Source organism: Fragaria vesca, linkage group LG1 (genome assembly GCF_000184155.1).
Source record: "Fragaria vesca subsp. vesca linkage group LG1, FraVesHawaii_1.0, whole genome shotgun sequence".
In the NCBI taxonomy this organism is placed as follows: Eukaryota; Viridiplantae; Streptophyta; class Magnoliopsida; order Rosales; family Rosaceae; genus Fragaria; species Fragaria vesca.
Genome location: NC_020491.1, coordinates 13010616 through 13027044, shown reverse-complemented (window position 1 = coordinate 13027044; position 16429 = coordinate 13010616). Strand labels below are relative to the sequence as shown.

Sequence of the window (16429 nt, the reverse complement as noted above, 5' to 3'; positions counted from 1 at the left end):
GTTTATTTGATTGAGTTCACAAATTGAGTTGAGCTCAAACAGTAGATTATTGCAGCATTCTAATAGCCATCAACAAGGCCTTATGTATAGCGTGTCACTTTTGCCACCAATGGCGAAATTTGTAGTATCGTTTGTATAAACATATATAGGATGGGTACTTGAGGTTGATAGATATGATTGAACAATCTTATATATGACTCCATCGTATCGTAGACTAATGGCATATATCGTAGATGACTGTATCACTTGGAAACATAGACCACCATGGATGATATATATTCCCATCTCCTAATGTCAACATTCCTGAAACCACCTGTCCACGGTGCTTGTGACAGTACAGTCAATACCCCGTGGAAAACCGTTTTCTATGGCTCCAAGCTCTGGCACTTCATTTCCTGCTGCAACAAAAACGAAAAAGTTGTTTACCATTGTAGTAAACCAATCTGCTGCAATAGCATCTTGAACATCTTCCCTACCTAAAGAAATGTTGATAACATCAACACTGTCAGTAACGGCATTTCGTACACCAGCAACAATATCGGAGGACATTTTCCCTTCGTATATGGCCAACTTAATTGGCATGTGGTGCTTCCTGCGGCTATAGAGATGAAAACATCTGTTCCAAGTAAAGTCGCGGGGACAAGCACAGTAACAAAATAAAGAAATGGTGCTTTTAAATGTATCTAACAAATTTTTAAGTAGACCAAACAAATTATTTACAACCGACAAAATTATAAAATCTCTAATTATACTCAGCAACTTTCCAATAATACCCTTTTTTTTACACCCAGCAAAACTCACGCACAAAACTCCCACCCAGCAAACCCAAAATTTCTTTCTCGGAGTGAAGAAGGGTCGAGGAAGTAAGCTTTGCCAAAACCCAATTTCTTTCTCCCGGACTCTCCCAATTGTCGCTGGCGCGCCGGAGCTTAGAACCACCCAAACCGGATCAGGAGACTCTTAGCCGTCCGGAGCTCAAACCGGATGCTCCGGCAAAACAAAAAAAACAAAAAAAAACCTGAAATGCAGAGACAGGCCCGGACCTGTGATTTTTAGACCTGAGTCGAACTTTTAAAATTGGGCCCTCAAAGTATAGTATCCATTCAATTTTATTTTCTCTTTTTAAGAAACACACAAAAAATTTCACGAACTAAAACTATAAACTTAAAATCTAACAACAAAAAACATTAGAAATCCTATTAAAAATCTTATTTATACAACAAATCTCTTACTTAGACTGCTCATTATTCTAAAATGGCAACTAATGATAGTAATATAATAGGTTAGATTTTATATTCATTTCTCTATTTTGTAATCTAACATCACCCTAATTGGATGCTGTAATTATTTTTGATATGCTGTAATTATTTTTGATTGTTTTTAACTAAACTAATGTAATCACATAAAGAGAAGAAAAAAAATTTGGACCCCTTAAGCAGGTTCTGGGCTCTGAGTCTATCGACTCTTAAGACTCTATTCAGGTACGGGTCTGTGCAGAGACCTATGAATTTAGAGGGCACCATAGATGATGGGTTATATATAAACACAAACCTTGTGTATTTAGTTTTGATGATGTGTAGTAGTGGGATTTAAGTGGAATCGAGTCTGTTTGATTTGCTTTGCTTCCGTAGTAGAAGATTCAAAGAGAAAGCAATTCAATAGAGTTTTTTTACTGCTGGTTCATCTATAAACGGCTGGGTTCAAGAGTTTAATATTTGTCGGTTTGTTTCGTTATTATCTTAATTATCTTAACTATTATTGTCATTATGTTTGAGGATAAAATCGTCTTTTTAAATAAAATTGTTTTGTCGGGTATACGTAGTAATTTGCTAGGTACATTTAGCAACACCCTAAAAAAATTAAGTAAAAGATACCAGGCCCAAAGTTAAAGTCCATTGTTGATAATTGGAACTACAAAAAAAAAAAAGTCTAATAAGCTTGGCCTAGTACACCACCTCCCACGAAAAAATAAGTTAGCATTGCTAGCTACTTTCAAGTACGAGTAAATGGGCAAAGACTAAAAGTCTAGTCACATAAATATCTCATTTTTAAGTACGAGAAGATCGTGAGTCGACTATTTGTTCAATAAGAGTTGTTTGTCGTCTATCACTATGCTCATCAAAGTACACAACTATAATGCAAACAAGTACCACAAATAAGAGGACAAACTCAGGTATCACCTATTACTCCGCTCGTCAAGACACATGATTGTAAGGCAAGTGAAGTACCACAAATAAGTCATCGTAGCATTTCAAACCAATGTTTAAAATGACAAATCTTTGAGTCAAGGTGTGTTGTTAACATATCAAGCCTTCAAAGTAATAAGACACTAAGGCGAAGCTTTCACGTATTATAAATTTATAATATATTAAACAAAATAAAATAAAAATAATTATAGACTGGTTTATAAAAGAACCTTATATAAGCTCTATTTTTTCTCTTAGCTTTTATGTGTTATCAAAACTACATTGTTTTGGTAGAAATAAATCAAACAAAAAAAATGCATGAATACAATCGTCTCAGCTCGCCATTTACGTCTGACCTCGCCTCAACCGCGCCTTTCCTTAGCCGCCTCGCCTCCCCTAGCCTCACCTTAGCCCCACGGTGTGCTATTTTAAACATAGTTTCAAGCCGATGAATGATCCAAAACCTTAATCAAATCATGGCTAAACAAACCATTCATATCACAACAAAATAAAAGCCTCACTAGAGATCCAAAAGTGCCAACAAAGAATATACAAAACGTCACCACCACCGCCACTTCCCGGGTCCAAGAGCCTCTCAGATCCGCACCGCCACGTAGACTCTGGCCCCACTCTCCTTGTCTCTCCTGACGTGGCTCCCACAAACAAATAGAGCCCAAAACAGAAGCCCAGACCCATCACCAAAATAAAATAAATAAACACGCTTTACGTGCTTGTCTAATTCTTTGTTTTCTTTTTCCCGGCGACGGAAACCAAACCTCGGTGGCTCCCCAAAATCCGCAGCGATCGGGTCGCCGGATCAGCCTGACCCGTTTTAAGCGTAACGACGTCGTTTCCGGCGTTAGAAGATGTGGGTTTTCTACCTGATCTCGCTGCCCCTGACCTTGGGGATGGTCCTGATCACGCTCCGCTACTTCGCCGGCCCGGAGGTCCCTCGCTACGTCGCCCTCACCGTCGGATACACCTGGTTCTGCTCTCTCTCCATCATCGTCATTGTCCCCGCCGACATCTGGACGGTACTTCCCTTTCCGAATTCACCGACCTTCGGTTTGGGATTTTGAATTGGTCCGGTTAGGGTTTTGAGTTTCTGAATTCCGAGGTGTTTGAATCGGTAGAAATGCATTTAGGTTGTTTTAGCTGTAGAATTTTGCTACTGGTTTAGTTCTTCATGAACAATTTGTATGCGGCTTAGTTCTGGTTTTTGAATTCTTTCGTAGCTGAATTTATAGTAGCTAGAAGCTGTGTGATTCGGTTCGGAACAAGTAACCGACTCTGAAATGGACAGTTGATGGTATTGGTTTGAATTTGATCTTCGTAGTTGATGGAATGCTCTATATGCATTGGCATAGAAGAGAATGATGTCATTCGCATTGGTTGACAATTGTGTCTTAGTTGATATATTCGCAAATCGTTCGTGCATGCGGAATTTGATGGATTTACGACTGTTGCTAATTCTTTTGTTATATGTGCACAGACGATAAATCATGTCGAGAGTAGAGGAATTTCTTTCTTTTGGGGCTGGTCCTATTGGAGTACATTTCTACTAACTTGGTACGTAACATGGAATTTCATGGACAGTTTTAGTTGCTCCCCATCTATCCTTTTCTGTACCTGCCGTATGAGTTTCAAGTATTTTAGTTATTATATCATCAGACTGTTCCTTTAAGCTCTTTTCTTGGCAAAAATCCATGGAACCCTCCCAAATTTGTGGTTTCTCTTTTATTTTTATTTTTGGTGATTAGCATTACTATCTGGATCTTATTTTGAGCCATTGGACTTATCAACAGTATCAAATAAGCTCCTCTTAATCACTTTTCTGTGTTTATTACTTTCCACTTAGGTTATATACTGGTTCATAAGTTCTGTTTCCATTGTCTTATTTATAAAAAAAATAGAACTCAGAGTGAGTGACAAGTTGCCATTCTGTTAGATTCCTCAACAAATTTGAAGTGTTATTGCAATGCCAAACTTGATGTTAGCTTTCAGAATTATTTGATACTACCTGTTCAATGGTCCTTTAATTTAAATGATAGATTAGTTCATAGATGTGCTTAGAACTTGATTTAGAGCTAATTGATGCAAATTTCTCATACTTTTAAGTAATGTTATTTCTGAGCAGGACTGTGGTGCCCCTTATTCAGGGCTTTGAAGATGCTGGAGACTTCACCATGACTGAGAGATTGAAGACTAGTGTACATGTTAACTTAGTCTTTTATCTGATTCTCGGAGCTATTGGCTTCATTGGACTAATTGTCCTCATCATGATGCACAATCATTGGTTAGTTTCTGGCCTTACAAAAATAAATTCTGGATATTAGTTTCTTCTTACCTTCAAGCTGCCTAGACATAATAATCCAAATTGCTAAATTCTTTTATTCAAATTACCCTACATCTTTAGCCTGTACGTAATAAAGATTAACTTATCGCTCCATCTAGCTATGCAATCTGTGTTTGGAGATGTTATCATCAGTATCAAGGTATTATATATGGTAAATGGCCCTGAACAGTGATTGCTACATTATATGAGCACTTATGTTGGAGAAAATCTAAGTGATAAGACATGTTGGAGGGACGCATCTAAGACATCTTTTCATGCGTATGGAGCATATACCTTGATATTCTGCAACTCCCATCAGCCACACAAGCATACATGAAAGTTTACAGAGTATTTCAAGAGTTCATGCTATAGTGTCTTCATTTATTCCCTTGTGATCTGTAGCTTGTGTTCAAAGTGCTGGAGTGTTAATGAAAGATGTAACTGTTTTTCGTGTCCAATAGTGTATGACAAATAACCATATGACAACATTTTATCAAGAAATGAGTTAGTAAATAGTGCGAATGAGATGTCAAAAAGGTGTTATGATCACAATTGAGAAAAGTAATGCTATATGAAGCTACATTCATTCCTCCAAGTCTTTTATCATAAAAAAATTCATTTCGCTTGCTTAATTGGCAGGAGTGGAAGTCTACTAGGTTTTGCCATGGCTTGCTCCAATACTTTTGGACTTGTTACTGGGGCATTTCTTCTTGGGTTTGGTTTGAGTGAAATTCCAAAGGGACTTTGGAGAAATGCAGATTGGACTACGCGTCAAAAAGTACTTTCTCATAAAATTGCTAAAATGGCTGTCAAACTTGATGACGCTCATCAAGAACTTTCAAATGCTATTGTGGTGAGTTGATCCTTTCTGTTGCATGTTTTGGTTTAACTATCCTAATTTGCAAATTACATGAAGATCGGTTAGTTTTTCTTATTTTTTATGATTTGTTATTATATTTTTATTTTTGTGATTGCATGATTCTTCTTGCATGTTAAGTTTATTCTGAAGGTGTGTAATTGTGTTACCATTGCTGTAACTTAAATTTGAGTACAAGGTAGGGGCGGCTACTTTTCTTGCCACTCTACCATACCCTACTAAGCAAACTTGGTTTCTTTCCCTACTTTGCTTGAATTAGTTCAGTATGGCCAACCCAACCTGGTTATGATAAATTTGTAACCTAGCCCAAGAGCAGTATGAAATCCCCTCTCGTATGACTGCAAGGCATGGATATGTATTTAGTATTTACTTAGTTTACTTATTCAGTCCAATGCAATGGGGAGGGTTGTGTGTGTGTGTGTGGTGGGGGTGGGGGGGGGGGGTGGTCTCATTTGGCCAACATGCAAGTGTGAAAGTCCCAACATACTATGTATCTATGGCCTTGTCTGTTATTAGACTTTTCTTGGTGGCCAATTAGCCATGCATAAATGGTCGGTCCTAAAAACAAAATTTTTGTTCAAGTTCACTGTTTGATTCCTAAGCACATTGTATTTCATCGGTTTGTCTCGTATTTATATTTCGCTACAAACTGATTGATCTCAATGGATGATTTGTGTCATTAAGTAGGATGAACTAGCTTGGCAGTTACAAAACATATTGATCTGAATCCTTTTGATTGTTCTTTATTTTGATCCTTGACTATGATTTATTCTTTAGGTCGCCCAGGCAACATCCACACAGATGTCAAAGCGTGATCCTTTAAGATCCTACATGGATATTATTGACAATATGTTAGCTCAGCTGGTATTTTCTTTTTTTACGTATCTTAACAGTTATGAAATAAAACAAAGAATTCAGATTCAGTACTTCCATTTATGATTCTCTTTGTAAATTTTGGAATCTGATCTTGTAACAGTTTAGAGAAGATCCATCCTTTAAACCACAAGGTGGCCGATTAGGCGAAAATGATATGGACTATGATACTGATGAAAAATCAATGGCTACACTTCGGCGTCATCTCCGGAGAACCAAGGAAGAGTATTACCGGTACAAAAGGTAAACTTCTTTTACTTCTTCACCAGTAGGCTTCGTGAGAACCACTTTGTTCTCTATGTAATTATTCGTTCTATGTGATTGTCTCTCAAGTTTACCAATTGTTTGTGCAGTGAGTATATGACCTATGTTACAGAGGCCCTTGAACTTGAAGATACAGTAAAGAATTACGAACGCCGCAGTTCTACTGGATGGTATGCATCAGATTTTTCTTTTTCCGGCATTCATAAATCTGATCATTATATATATAAGTAGATATATATAGAGGCCGGATATGAAGCGCACATGCGTAAGTGCGCACGGAGCTCCGTTCGCCACCGACCGGCGCCGACGACGGCGCGCCTCCACCCCAGCAGACTCCAGCAGCGTCCCCGATCACTTTCCCTCCCCGGCGAGTCCGCCAAATTCCAGTTTTCCGGCGAGATCACCCAAAACTTCAAATAAAGTCGATCTCGCTGGAAACTGGAATTCAGCGGCCTCGCCGGGAAGGGAAAGTGATCGGGGACGCTGCTGGGGTGGAGGCGCGCCGTCGTCGGCGCCGGAGGGTGGCGAACGGAGCTTCGTGCGCACTGCGGACGTGTGCTCCACATCGTTTCCGGATATATATACATCTCCGCCAATGACTTTGATAGATTGTCAATCTGGATCACAAGTTCGCAAAATCCTTTCTATTAATATTTTGTATCAACAGTCTGGCAAGATATATTAACATCTGACAAGACTGCAAAAGAACATACTTTTTTCGCCTCTATCGTCTCTTCATAATTTATATATGTATTTCTGTGAGAGGGAAATAAAAGGATATTAAACATCACTAGACTGCAAAAGAATATACTTATCCCGCCTCTATTGTCTCATCCTAATTTAAATTTTATGTATTCTCTATTAGATGGAAAACAAAAGGATTTTAATGACCTCTCATCTACATGCTATTATTTCAGGAAATTTATTTCAAGCTTCAGACCTACACGATCTGGAAGATTTGGACCTTCCATCGATACAATAGGTAATAATCATATCCATAAACTCACTTACTTTAAATGTTGAGTTGTATTGGCAAAGAAAATGAAGAAATATTTGGCACTACGGTCTTATGAATACCAGATTGATTTTTTTAGATTCATGGAGGGGCCTGTATATTTTTTTATCTCAATATATTCATGTGAAGACAACACATCTGTTGTCTTCTGTTTATCTGATTGTGCAACAGACACATCCTACATAATAACTCACATTGTAACTTCTGTGAACGTATGATTAAGATTTTGAAGAGACTACTTATATTGCATTCTGTTGACCTATTTTTGATACTTTCTTTTTCCTTTTGCTTTAAAGCGACGACTTTATTTCTTTTATTAATTTAAAGTAATTACTATCTGGTATTTGAGCCTCAGCTTTTATATTGTAGCGTATTATTTTGCATAATAAATTGGAGACTCCAAATTTAAATCAAACCAATGGTTGCCTTTGCAGAATTCTTGTGGCGCTGTATAGTTAGAAAACAACTTGAGAAAGTTTTGGCTATCCTACTCGGTATCATTTCAGCCGCAATTCTTTTAGCTGAAGCAACACTACTTCCTAGAGTTGATCTATCTCTTTTCTCTATTCTCATCAATGCTGTTGGAAAGCAAGAGGTTCTTGTGCAGGTAAACTGGAGTTATTTTAATAGGTGAAAGTGTTCATGTTTAGTACACTTTAACACTATGTATGTTTGGTGTACGACAAAAAGTCATTTTAAAAAATTGTATTGTTTAGGTTGACAGATTGATTATGGCTTAGCTGCATATGTTCATATGAGCATAGCCACAGCTTTGTGAAAAAATGCATATATAAATTTTAGAGTTGCATTGTTCCTTTTTTAAACATGTATCTCGTCTCCAGATTTGGAAGACATTGTTGTTTCTCCTTTACCTAGCTCATTGTTGTAATTTTATTGATTCAACTTTCCCCAGGTATTTGCTTTTGTTCCTCTGATGTATATGTGCATCTGCACATACTATTCCTTGTTCAAAATTGGCATGTTGATGTTTTACTCATTAACACCCAGGCAAACAAGCTCGGTTAACTTGCTTATGATATGCTCGTAAGTGTTGTTCTTGGCTCTATTTTCATACCCTGAAGATTTCTTACTCATCTTTTGTTTATAAGCAGTACTTATGCTTGTTGTATCTGTTAGGATGGTCGCTCGTTATGCTCCTCCAGTTTCTTACAACTTTCTCAACCTCATTCGTCTTGGTGATCAAAAAACTATATTTGAAAAGGTAAGCTACAAATCATTAAAGACAGTTGGTCTTGATAAAGTACAGTTACATACGCAAACATTTGTTTGTAGTTGCACAAAAGAATTTGTTTCCCCCTTTGTGAGGATGGTTTGTTCACGAATGTGTTTTTATTATTTTTTTCAATAAAATATTCCTTTATGCCTTTTTGCTTCTTATATATCAGAGAGGATCCTGTTTCAATTATCATAATTATAATAGTGTTCTCATTATTTGTAAGTTCCGTTTCACATAGTGAAATGATGTTGTTTCCAGTGTGTTTCGGGTTTCGCCTTTCATGTAATCTAATGTTCTTTTAGGTACATTTAGTTGTAGAATGTATCTTAATTAATGATTGACTAGTTTTGTGTGTTTGTGAATTCACAGAAAATGGGAAACATTGATCAAGCTGTCCCATTCTTTGGGAGTGAGTTTAACAGAATCTATCCACTTATCATGGTTGTGTACACCCTGCTGGTTGCTAGCAATTTCTTTGACCGCATAATTGATTTTTTCGGGAGCTGGAAGCGATTTAAATTTCAAACCGAAGTTGATGATACAGATGGTTTCGATCCATCTGGATTAATAATTTTGCAAAAAGGTTAGCGTATACCGTTATCTGCTCTTGTGGGATACATAAGCTTGGGTGTTCACTTATGCCGTCTGAGACTATGAAATATCATTATTTTCTTTTGGTTATGGATTAACAGATCATCCGGAATATGCTTGTACTTATTAACTTGTTGTTTCTCAGAACGAACTTGGGCGGAACAAGGTTGCAAAGTTGGGGAGCATGTCATTCCCTTGGCTAGGAATTTCAATGGCGCGGATGTCGAGTCTGGAAGCAATATCATGGTACACTTACTTTATTTGTATTTTACCAGTAAAAATTATCTGACATACTGTATGCATCTTATTCTGTGATTTCCCTTTTTTATCCCACTCCATCCCCTTTCCTTTTTCTCCTCCATATGCTACTATATATTGGATAATAGGGCAAGTGACACGCTTCTTCATTTATAACTTTAATGGCGAAACTTTCAGGAAATGAAAACAACAACTAATTTAATGACTGATGCTGGAAGTGGAACTCCCTCAAAGTCAGTGACAGAAGAATCTCGTAGATATAGCTCAAGCAAAGAAGCCATCTCGAGCAAGTATGCTGCCATTAGAGAGCAGAGCAGACAAGGGTCATTCAATAAAAATCCGGAGAAGAATATTATTGCTTCCGCCAAGGTCTCATTGCTTGATGCAGCTAACCCTGATAACACAATAGAAGGGTCGCCTACTGGCTTGGCCTCAAAGTGGGTATCCATGAAAAATGGTTTTCAAAATTTCAAAGCCAACATAGCAGCCAAAAAATTTATTCCCCTGCGCCAAGTTCAAGAAACTGTAGATATGTCACGTGGTTCTTCTTCCGAGTCTCTTGATGATATATTTCAGAAACTGAAACGGCCCCCTTCAGACCATGTGGGCTATGATGATGAGGATGGAGATGGCATGTAAGTGCATCGACCTACTAGATGATACTTGCAATCTATTGTGGGCGATGAGCTTGTCGCTGTTGAACTGGAAATATGAGCCCATAAAATGTATAGGTCCTACGGTGAGGGCTGATAACATTTGCCGGCAGCAAAAATTTGGATCCGCCAAGAGCAGTTTTGAGCCTGGTAAGATATGTTGTGATACTGATACCACATACGTTTAGCAGCAGCTAGTTGAAGGACTCGGAACATGTTGACAGGGAAATTAGAACATTTCATTGATATGTAAAGGAAAAGATGACAGCTGGGGAATGTTGTATGTGAATTATACATGTAATATCATTTGTTGCCATTTGTTCCTCCAATTTGGCAACCCATTGGAATTAATTGAACATTCGAGCAGAATGCTCTTAAAGTTTGGTGGGGACCTTAATTCGTTCGCTACCAATTTGCTTAAAAGCAGCAAATGATGACAAACAACGTAAACCCATGATTTATGATATATGACAAGACAGAAGATGAGAAGAGGCTTAATTCAGCTGTTGTTTAGAATTTCAGTCAAACAAGCATAGATTGTGAACCTGGATCAAATTGTCGACATTCACACCAAATTGCTCCCATAATAGAGAAAACCCACATGTTGATACAAAGATCTATAAGTAATGAAAATCAATCAAATTGATATGACCAAAGACCAAATATGTCATTCCTCGTGGTTCAAACACACGGCCTTTTCAAGTCAAATTCCCAATCACACTTGGCTGTGAGCCAATTTCTGATTTGATGCATGGAGGGGCAGAGGCAAGAAATTCAACCACCAACTTCAGAAAGAGTCTTAATCATATATGCCATTATGGCATTACCACCCAACTCCTCCACCTCCTAATTTAAGATATTATCAGTCATTGTTCACAATTCTGTTTAGTTTAATTTGAAGCTTATATTCGAATACATACACAAGAATCCAATTAGCTTTAATTTTTCAATTACGGATTCACAGTACACGAACTTTGACTTACATCCCAAGCACCTCAACTCTGATTAGTATTACAGTATTGCTACCTAAATGCTGTGTTTATACCTAGTCGAAATCATATTCTCGTCGGAAAAGCAATCAAACTTGGCAAGAACCCGACTAATCAAAGCACAGATTAGGAAAAACTACGTACAAAGAATACTCATCACTTTTGCGTTGAATCTGACAGAAAATGAAGAATCATATTCACAAAAACAATCTGTTATTACAACCAGATAATCTCTCAAACTGTGCAGTTCACACAAAAGTCTCCATTGATTTCGTATCGAAATTTCACATCAATCTTATGATATCATGAACAAAATATATACTACTAGATTTCTTTGAAACAAAAAAACTAATAACTTAACTTGTACACCTACTCTACGACAGTTCATGTTCCTCTTGATCATCTTAGAACACTCTTGGAGTGCTTGAAAACCTGCTTGGTCTTCCTCCCCGTCCCCTTAATCAGCTTCGACCAAAACCCTCGTTTCTTCTTCCCGCTCTTCATCACCGCCTGATCTCCAAAGCTATGACTCGCGCCACTCTTCGTAACCACCGCAACCGATCGGCTCTTCTTCATCAACCCATGATGATGACCTCCACCCTGCTTGGTCCCATCACTGCTGAACATGAAGGACATCGAACGGCCCATCACCTCCGACGCGTTGCGCTTGTGGTGCCCTCGACGACCATGATTGGTCACCGGAGGAGATGAGGAGGCAGAGGAGTAGCTAGAAGAAGAGCAAGAGTGGATGGGGAGGAAGCCGTAACCTAAGAAATCTGCGGTTACTTTCCTGTCGGAAAAAGAGGAGGGAGCGTAGAGCTGAGAGAGCTTTTCACTGAGACATGTGGAGCAGACGGCGCCGGGGAACTGTTTCACTTCCGGGTGCTTCTTGCAGAGACCTCTCTCTGATTCTGACCAGCCCATTTTTGGTTAGATGTTTGGTTCCTCTCTGTGTGTCAATAATGGTGGTTTTGATTTGTTTTCTTGTTTCTCTGTTGGTATCTGCAACTATTTATAGAGACCGATGAGATTTATTCCGTTTTGTTTTGGGAAGAGGCACACGCATGTATGGGAGTGGTTTCCAAGAAATTTCGATTTATTTATGCATATGACAAATTTGGTTCAGTTACAACAATACCCTTTTCTTTTTCTACTTTCAATTTAAGTAGATGGACTTTTTCTTTTCCAGTTTATGTTGCAATTGGAGAACAATTTGTATCTTGTTACCTATTTGAGGTTCTAGTTGAGCCTAACTATACAAAAATGCAATTACCTAAGACGCACGTCAGTACTATTGCCCCTATGCTACAAAGGGGATGGCGATCACAATGAACACTGTTTCACAATTTTATCTTTCACAATCAACTTAAAAGACTTATAATTATAAAGTTAAAAACTCTGTTTTACATAAGCGATTATATATCGATGAAACATCAGTGTGGTCCGTTTGTTTTGCATAGTTATAAACTTTTAATCTGTTACACTCAATGACGGAGGCATGACACCCCTCTAAATTTCAAATTGTGTATGTATATGTGTTTTTATTATTGAGAACTTGGTTGAATTGAACCAGACTTTAGTTAAACCATGTGAATTGGCACCCTCCCACCCTACGTTTCGGTAGCTCTTTTAGGTTAGTTGTCTCACTGTAACTTGTTTTAGGTTGGTTAGATTATATTTACAAGTTAAAAAAACAATATTTTTTCTTTTTTAAGAAAGAAAGTAGTTAATATAGTCCTAACTATTTGGAAGAGTGGAAACTAGACTTCAGAGATTAGAGTGAAAAACGATATTCTTATAAATTATTTGATCATGTAGATTAAAAAGAAAATTGTTGAAAATATTAGTATAGACCGGATTATTGATAACTTTCACAAAATGTAGGAGAGCGAGTCTCTTTTTGATGTATAATTCAGTTTAAAAACCTTGTTATAATAAGAAGTTTCAGTCATTGAATTTATCTTTATTTTTCAACCTTCTTGTATTGCCCCCCCCCCTCTTTAATTATGATTTCTAGCTCCGCCCCTGGTTACGCTTTATGAGCACTAGTTGCTGAATTCAATCTCATGACGATTGTAAAAGAATATACATGAAGCATTATTTAAAATTTTACACACCTCTTAACCTTTTGTTTTATTACTCTTACATAATCTAACGTTGCTCGTTACCCACGATTTGATTGTTAAATGCTTGACTGAAACATTTGTGTATGTATGGACCTCACATTATTCATTGAAACAATAAGCCAATGTAACAAGAGAAATTCAGTACGAAAAAATGACATTATTAGCTGTTCATTTACATGGAAAAAGAGTAAGAAAAGAAAACACGAGGGATATATTTGTCATTTAGCTCTGTGTTGAGCTGTGTGCTGACGAGGAACGAGAACAGCTGGACTTTGGGTTGGAGCTAAACAGTCAAAGAAAAGGCAACAATGGACGGTCGCGATGCCAATTAATACAAAAGAGAACGAGGGACCCACCGTCGGATGGACTACGTGCCGTGGGTGGTGGTGGTGGCTAACGAAACAGACGGAGGAGGACGTTGGGCGCCGACGACGGGAGTTTCGCTCTCGTGGGACGGCGGTGCACGTGGATATAAGACACGCGTCTCGGGGCCATGTAGGGGCTAAGCAAAGCATTTCGCACGTGTGTGCGCGTCAAAGGAAATCCCTAATGGAATTGACTAGGGTTTGAGATGGAATTGGATTGGGATTTCCATTGGGAAACGACGCAAGCACCTCGTGGCGCTAGGAACCGATCTAATTCCAACCACCATCACATACATACAACTAATTAAGTAATTAACCAATTAGGGATCCCTTTGATTAGGTTTTAGGCCAGACAACCAACAAAGTGTTTCTTCTTTTTTTTTCTTTTTTTTTTTCAAAAAGGAAAAAATAGAGGATGATGCGATATTAGCAACTTGTTAACAGTTTCGCATGGTGTTTATCCTTCTCACAAAGAGGATAAAAATGCTATACTCATAAACTCACCGCTCGTCCCTCTATAGATAATAACCAACAATGTCTCAACTTAATATGACTTGACGATACCAAAATAAACAAGATGTAGGTTTCACATTCACTTGTTACTTGTATAAGTCATTTAAGTTGATAGACAGACGAAAAAAAGACCTAATGCCAGAAATGAAGACTCTTTATAGTGCAAGCTACCCATTGTAATTTTCCAAGAAACTAGACTATGCAGAATCATCATGTTTATAAGCGACAATGACCTCATGTTTTATTGGATCTTACTACCTATCGTACGTGTGCGTAGCTATTATTGTTTGACAATTAGACTTTTTGTTGTTGAGATTACGGTAATCTTTGTTATTATTTTTATTAAATTTTCATAAGCTAGTGGAAATGTGAACTCACAAGTCATATATAAGCTCGATCTAGATTTTGTATAGATAAAAATACATGACGTAAAGGCTCTCCTTGTCATCTTCTACTCATTTCTTTCCATTTGTTTTTCTTGGTTTTCATATTCATCTATATGTATAATTTTCTAGTATTTTCCCATACAGCTAGTCATAACCTACATTATAATAACAAGCGACGGGGTTTGATTTTTGACTTCGATATTGAATGTTATCACAGATCGAAATAATTAGAACCAAATGCAATTGCTTTTGAAGTTGTTATACACTACTTTATATAGAATTACTGTTCTATCACAAACCATCCTTCACCTACTTTGCAACAAGAAATTTAAAAAGAATTTGGAAGACATCAAAATAGTAATGTGTATGCATCAATGCTTGCATGGAAGCCACTGAAAAAGACTGATCGATATATGAAGAACTGTGGAGCTAGGCAGATCTTATATACGATTGGAATTATTGGACAAGGGAAGCATTCGTCAGAAGACTAATGTTAAAGAGTTGTAGGACAATCTTATCGTTGAGATATTGCTTTTGAATCCTATAAACTCACACACACCAGTCTGTCTTCTTCGTCGTTTGTTTACAATTAACAATACCCAGTACCCAGATAGCCTGCCAGTTTTGATCGATTGAGAAATAAGTTTGTTGTATAATCTTGATACAAGAGGCTTCAAAATGAGTTTCATACTGCATGCTGTCTAGCTGAGAAGAAAATCTAGCTATTACTTGTTTAAACCTTATGGGTTAATAGGAATTTAAATATCAATTTTCATCAGGAGAATGTTTCTGTTCCCCATTAGGTTTATAGTGGTTTCAAAAAAAAGACGAGCGAATAATTAAATATATAGAACTTGATCACCAGATTAGCACAACTACTGCTCTAGCAAATTAAACTTAAAATAGACAAGATATCAGAACCCCAACTTTGACTGATCTCACTATTAATTTCAATATTGAAATGGGAAGTGTTTTGGCCACGATCCTCAGCAGGGGTAGAGAGATAACTTGTGCTACCAAAAGTAAATTAGGTTTTGCAGGACGTGCCACCGCGCGGACGCGGAACGAGAACGGTGCGTGTTCTTGACTTCTAATCAGGCGAAGTAGAGCTCCGGTGTCACCTCGCGGGCGAGGAATTACGAGCAAACTATCTAGTCACCTGTGAATCGATACTCACTGTTCGAAGCGAGCAGAGCAACAATTGGGAAAGAGAGGCGAGTCCAGACGGGCTCTGAGATCTAAGGCGAGGTGCACTTAGAACTTAGGGTTTCGAGGATGCTCGAAGATTTGCAGTTGTTTTGTATGATTGATTGTGTGTGTTGTTCGTTGTGTCAAGCTCCCTTATATAACGATCCGCAAGCAATTCGCATAGACCTAATCACAAATCCATTCGGACTCATCAATTAGAATTCCACCAGGAAACGACCAGCTCGCGAGCCGCGCGATCCATGCAACACGTGTCTAAAACAGATTTCGCCTAGGTCTCGCTCACCGCCCCGCATCATATCACTGTAGCGTCGTACGCGAACTCGAGCACTAAGTGATCCTATCCCGCGGGTACTACAGTCCATTTCCAACTCTACCTCGCCATGCACTGTAGAATCCTACACGAACTAGAACAAAGGATCCCGCGAGGACATCGAATCCCGCGAGGTATCAGAATCCTTGCACAATTCCAACTCGCGTGTTGCCAGACTTCGCCACCCTTCGTGGGCTTCGCATTAAAAAAAGGCCACAGGTACTGGCCCAAATGTTATCCAA

At 38.1% G+C, this 16429-nt stretch overlaps 1 protein-coding gene across 1 annotated transcript; it reads left to right on the top strand.

Moving 5' to 3' along the window:
- Positions 1–3052: 3052 nt before the first annotated feature.
- On the top strand, positions 3053–10671 carry LOC101309669 (LMBR1 domain-containing protein 2 homolog A-like). The gene is made up of 14 exons (XM_004288114.1): positions 3053–3220; positions 3679–3755; positions 4324–4482; positions 5161–5374; positions 6176–6262; positions 6375–6514; positions 6625–6705; positions 7453–7517; positions 7985–8157; positions 8464–8594; positions 8688–8772; positions 9157–9370; positions 9524–9624; positions 9814–10671. The coding sequence occupies exons 1-14, from the start codon at positions 3053–3055 to the stop codon at positions 10273–10275; spliced, it is 2157 nt and encodes a 718-aa protein (XP_004288162.1). The 3' UTR covers positions 10276–10671.
- The last annotated feature ends 5758 nt before the right edge of the window (positions 10672–16429 follow it).

Coding starts and splice junctions, on each gene's coding strand:
- LOC101309669 (XM_004288114.1), top strand. CDS start 3,053: ATGTGGGTTTTCTACCTGATCTCGCTGCCCCTGACCTTGGGGATGGTC. Junction 5,375..6,175: donor AACTTTCAAATGCTATTGTG/GTGAGTTGATCC, acceptor TTTATTCTTTAG/GTCGCCCAGGCAACATCCAC. Junction 8,773..9,156: donor AAAAAACTATATTTGAAAAG/GTAAGCTACAAA, acceptor GTGAATTCACAG/AAAATGGGAAACATTGATCA.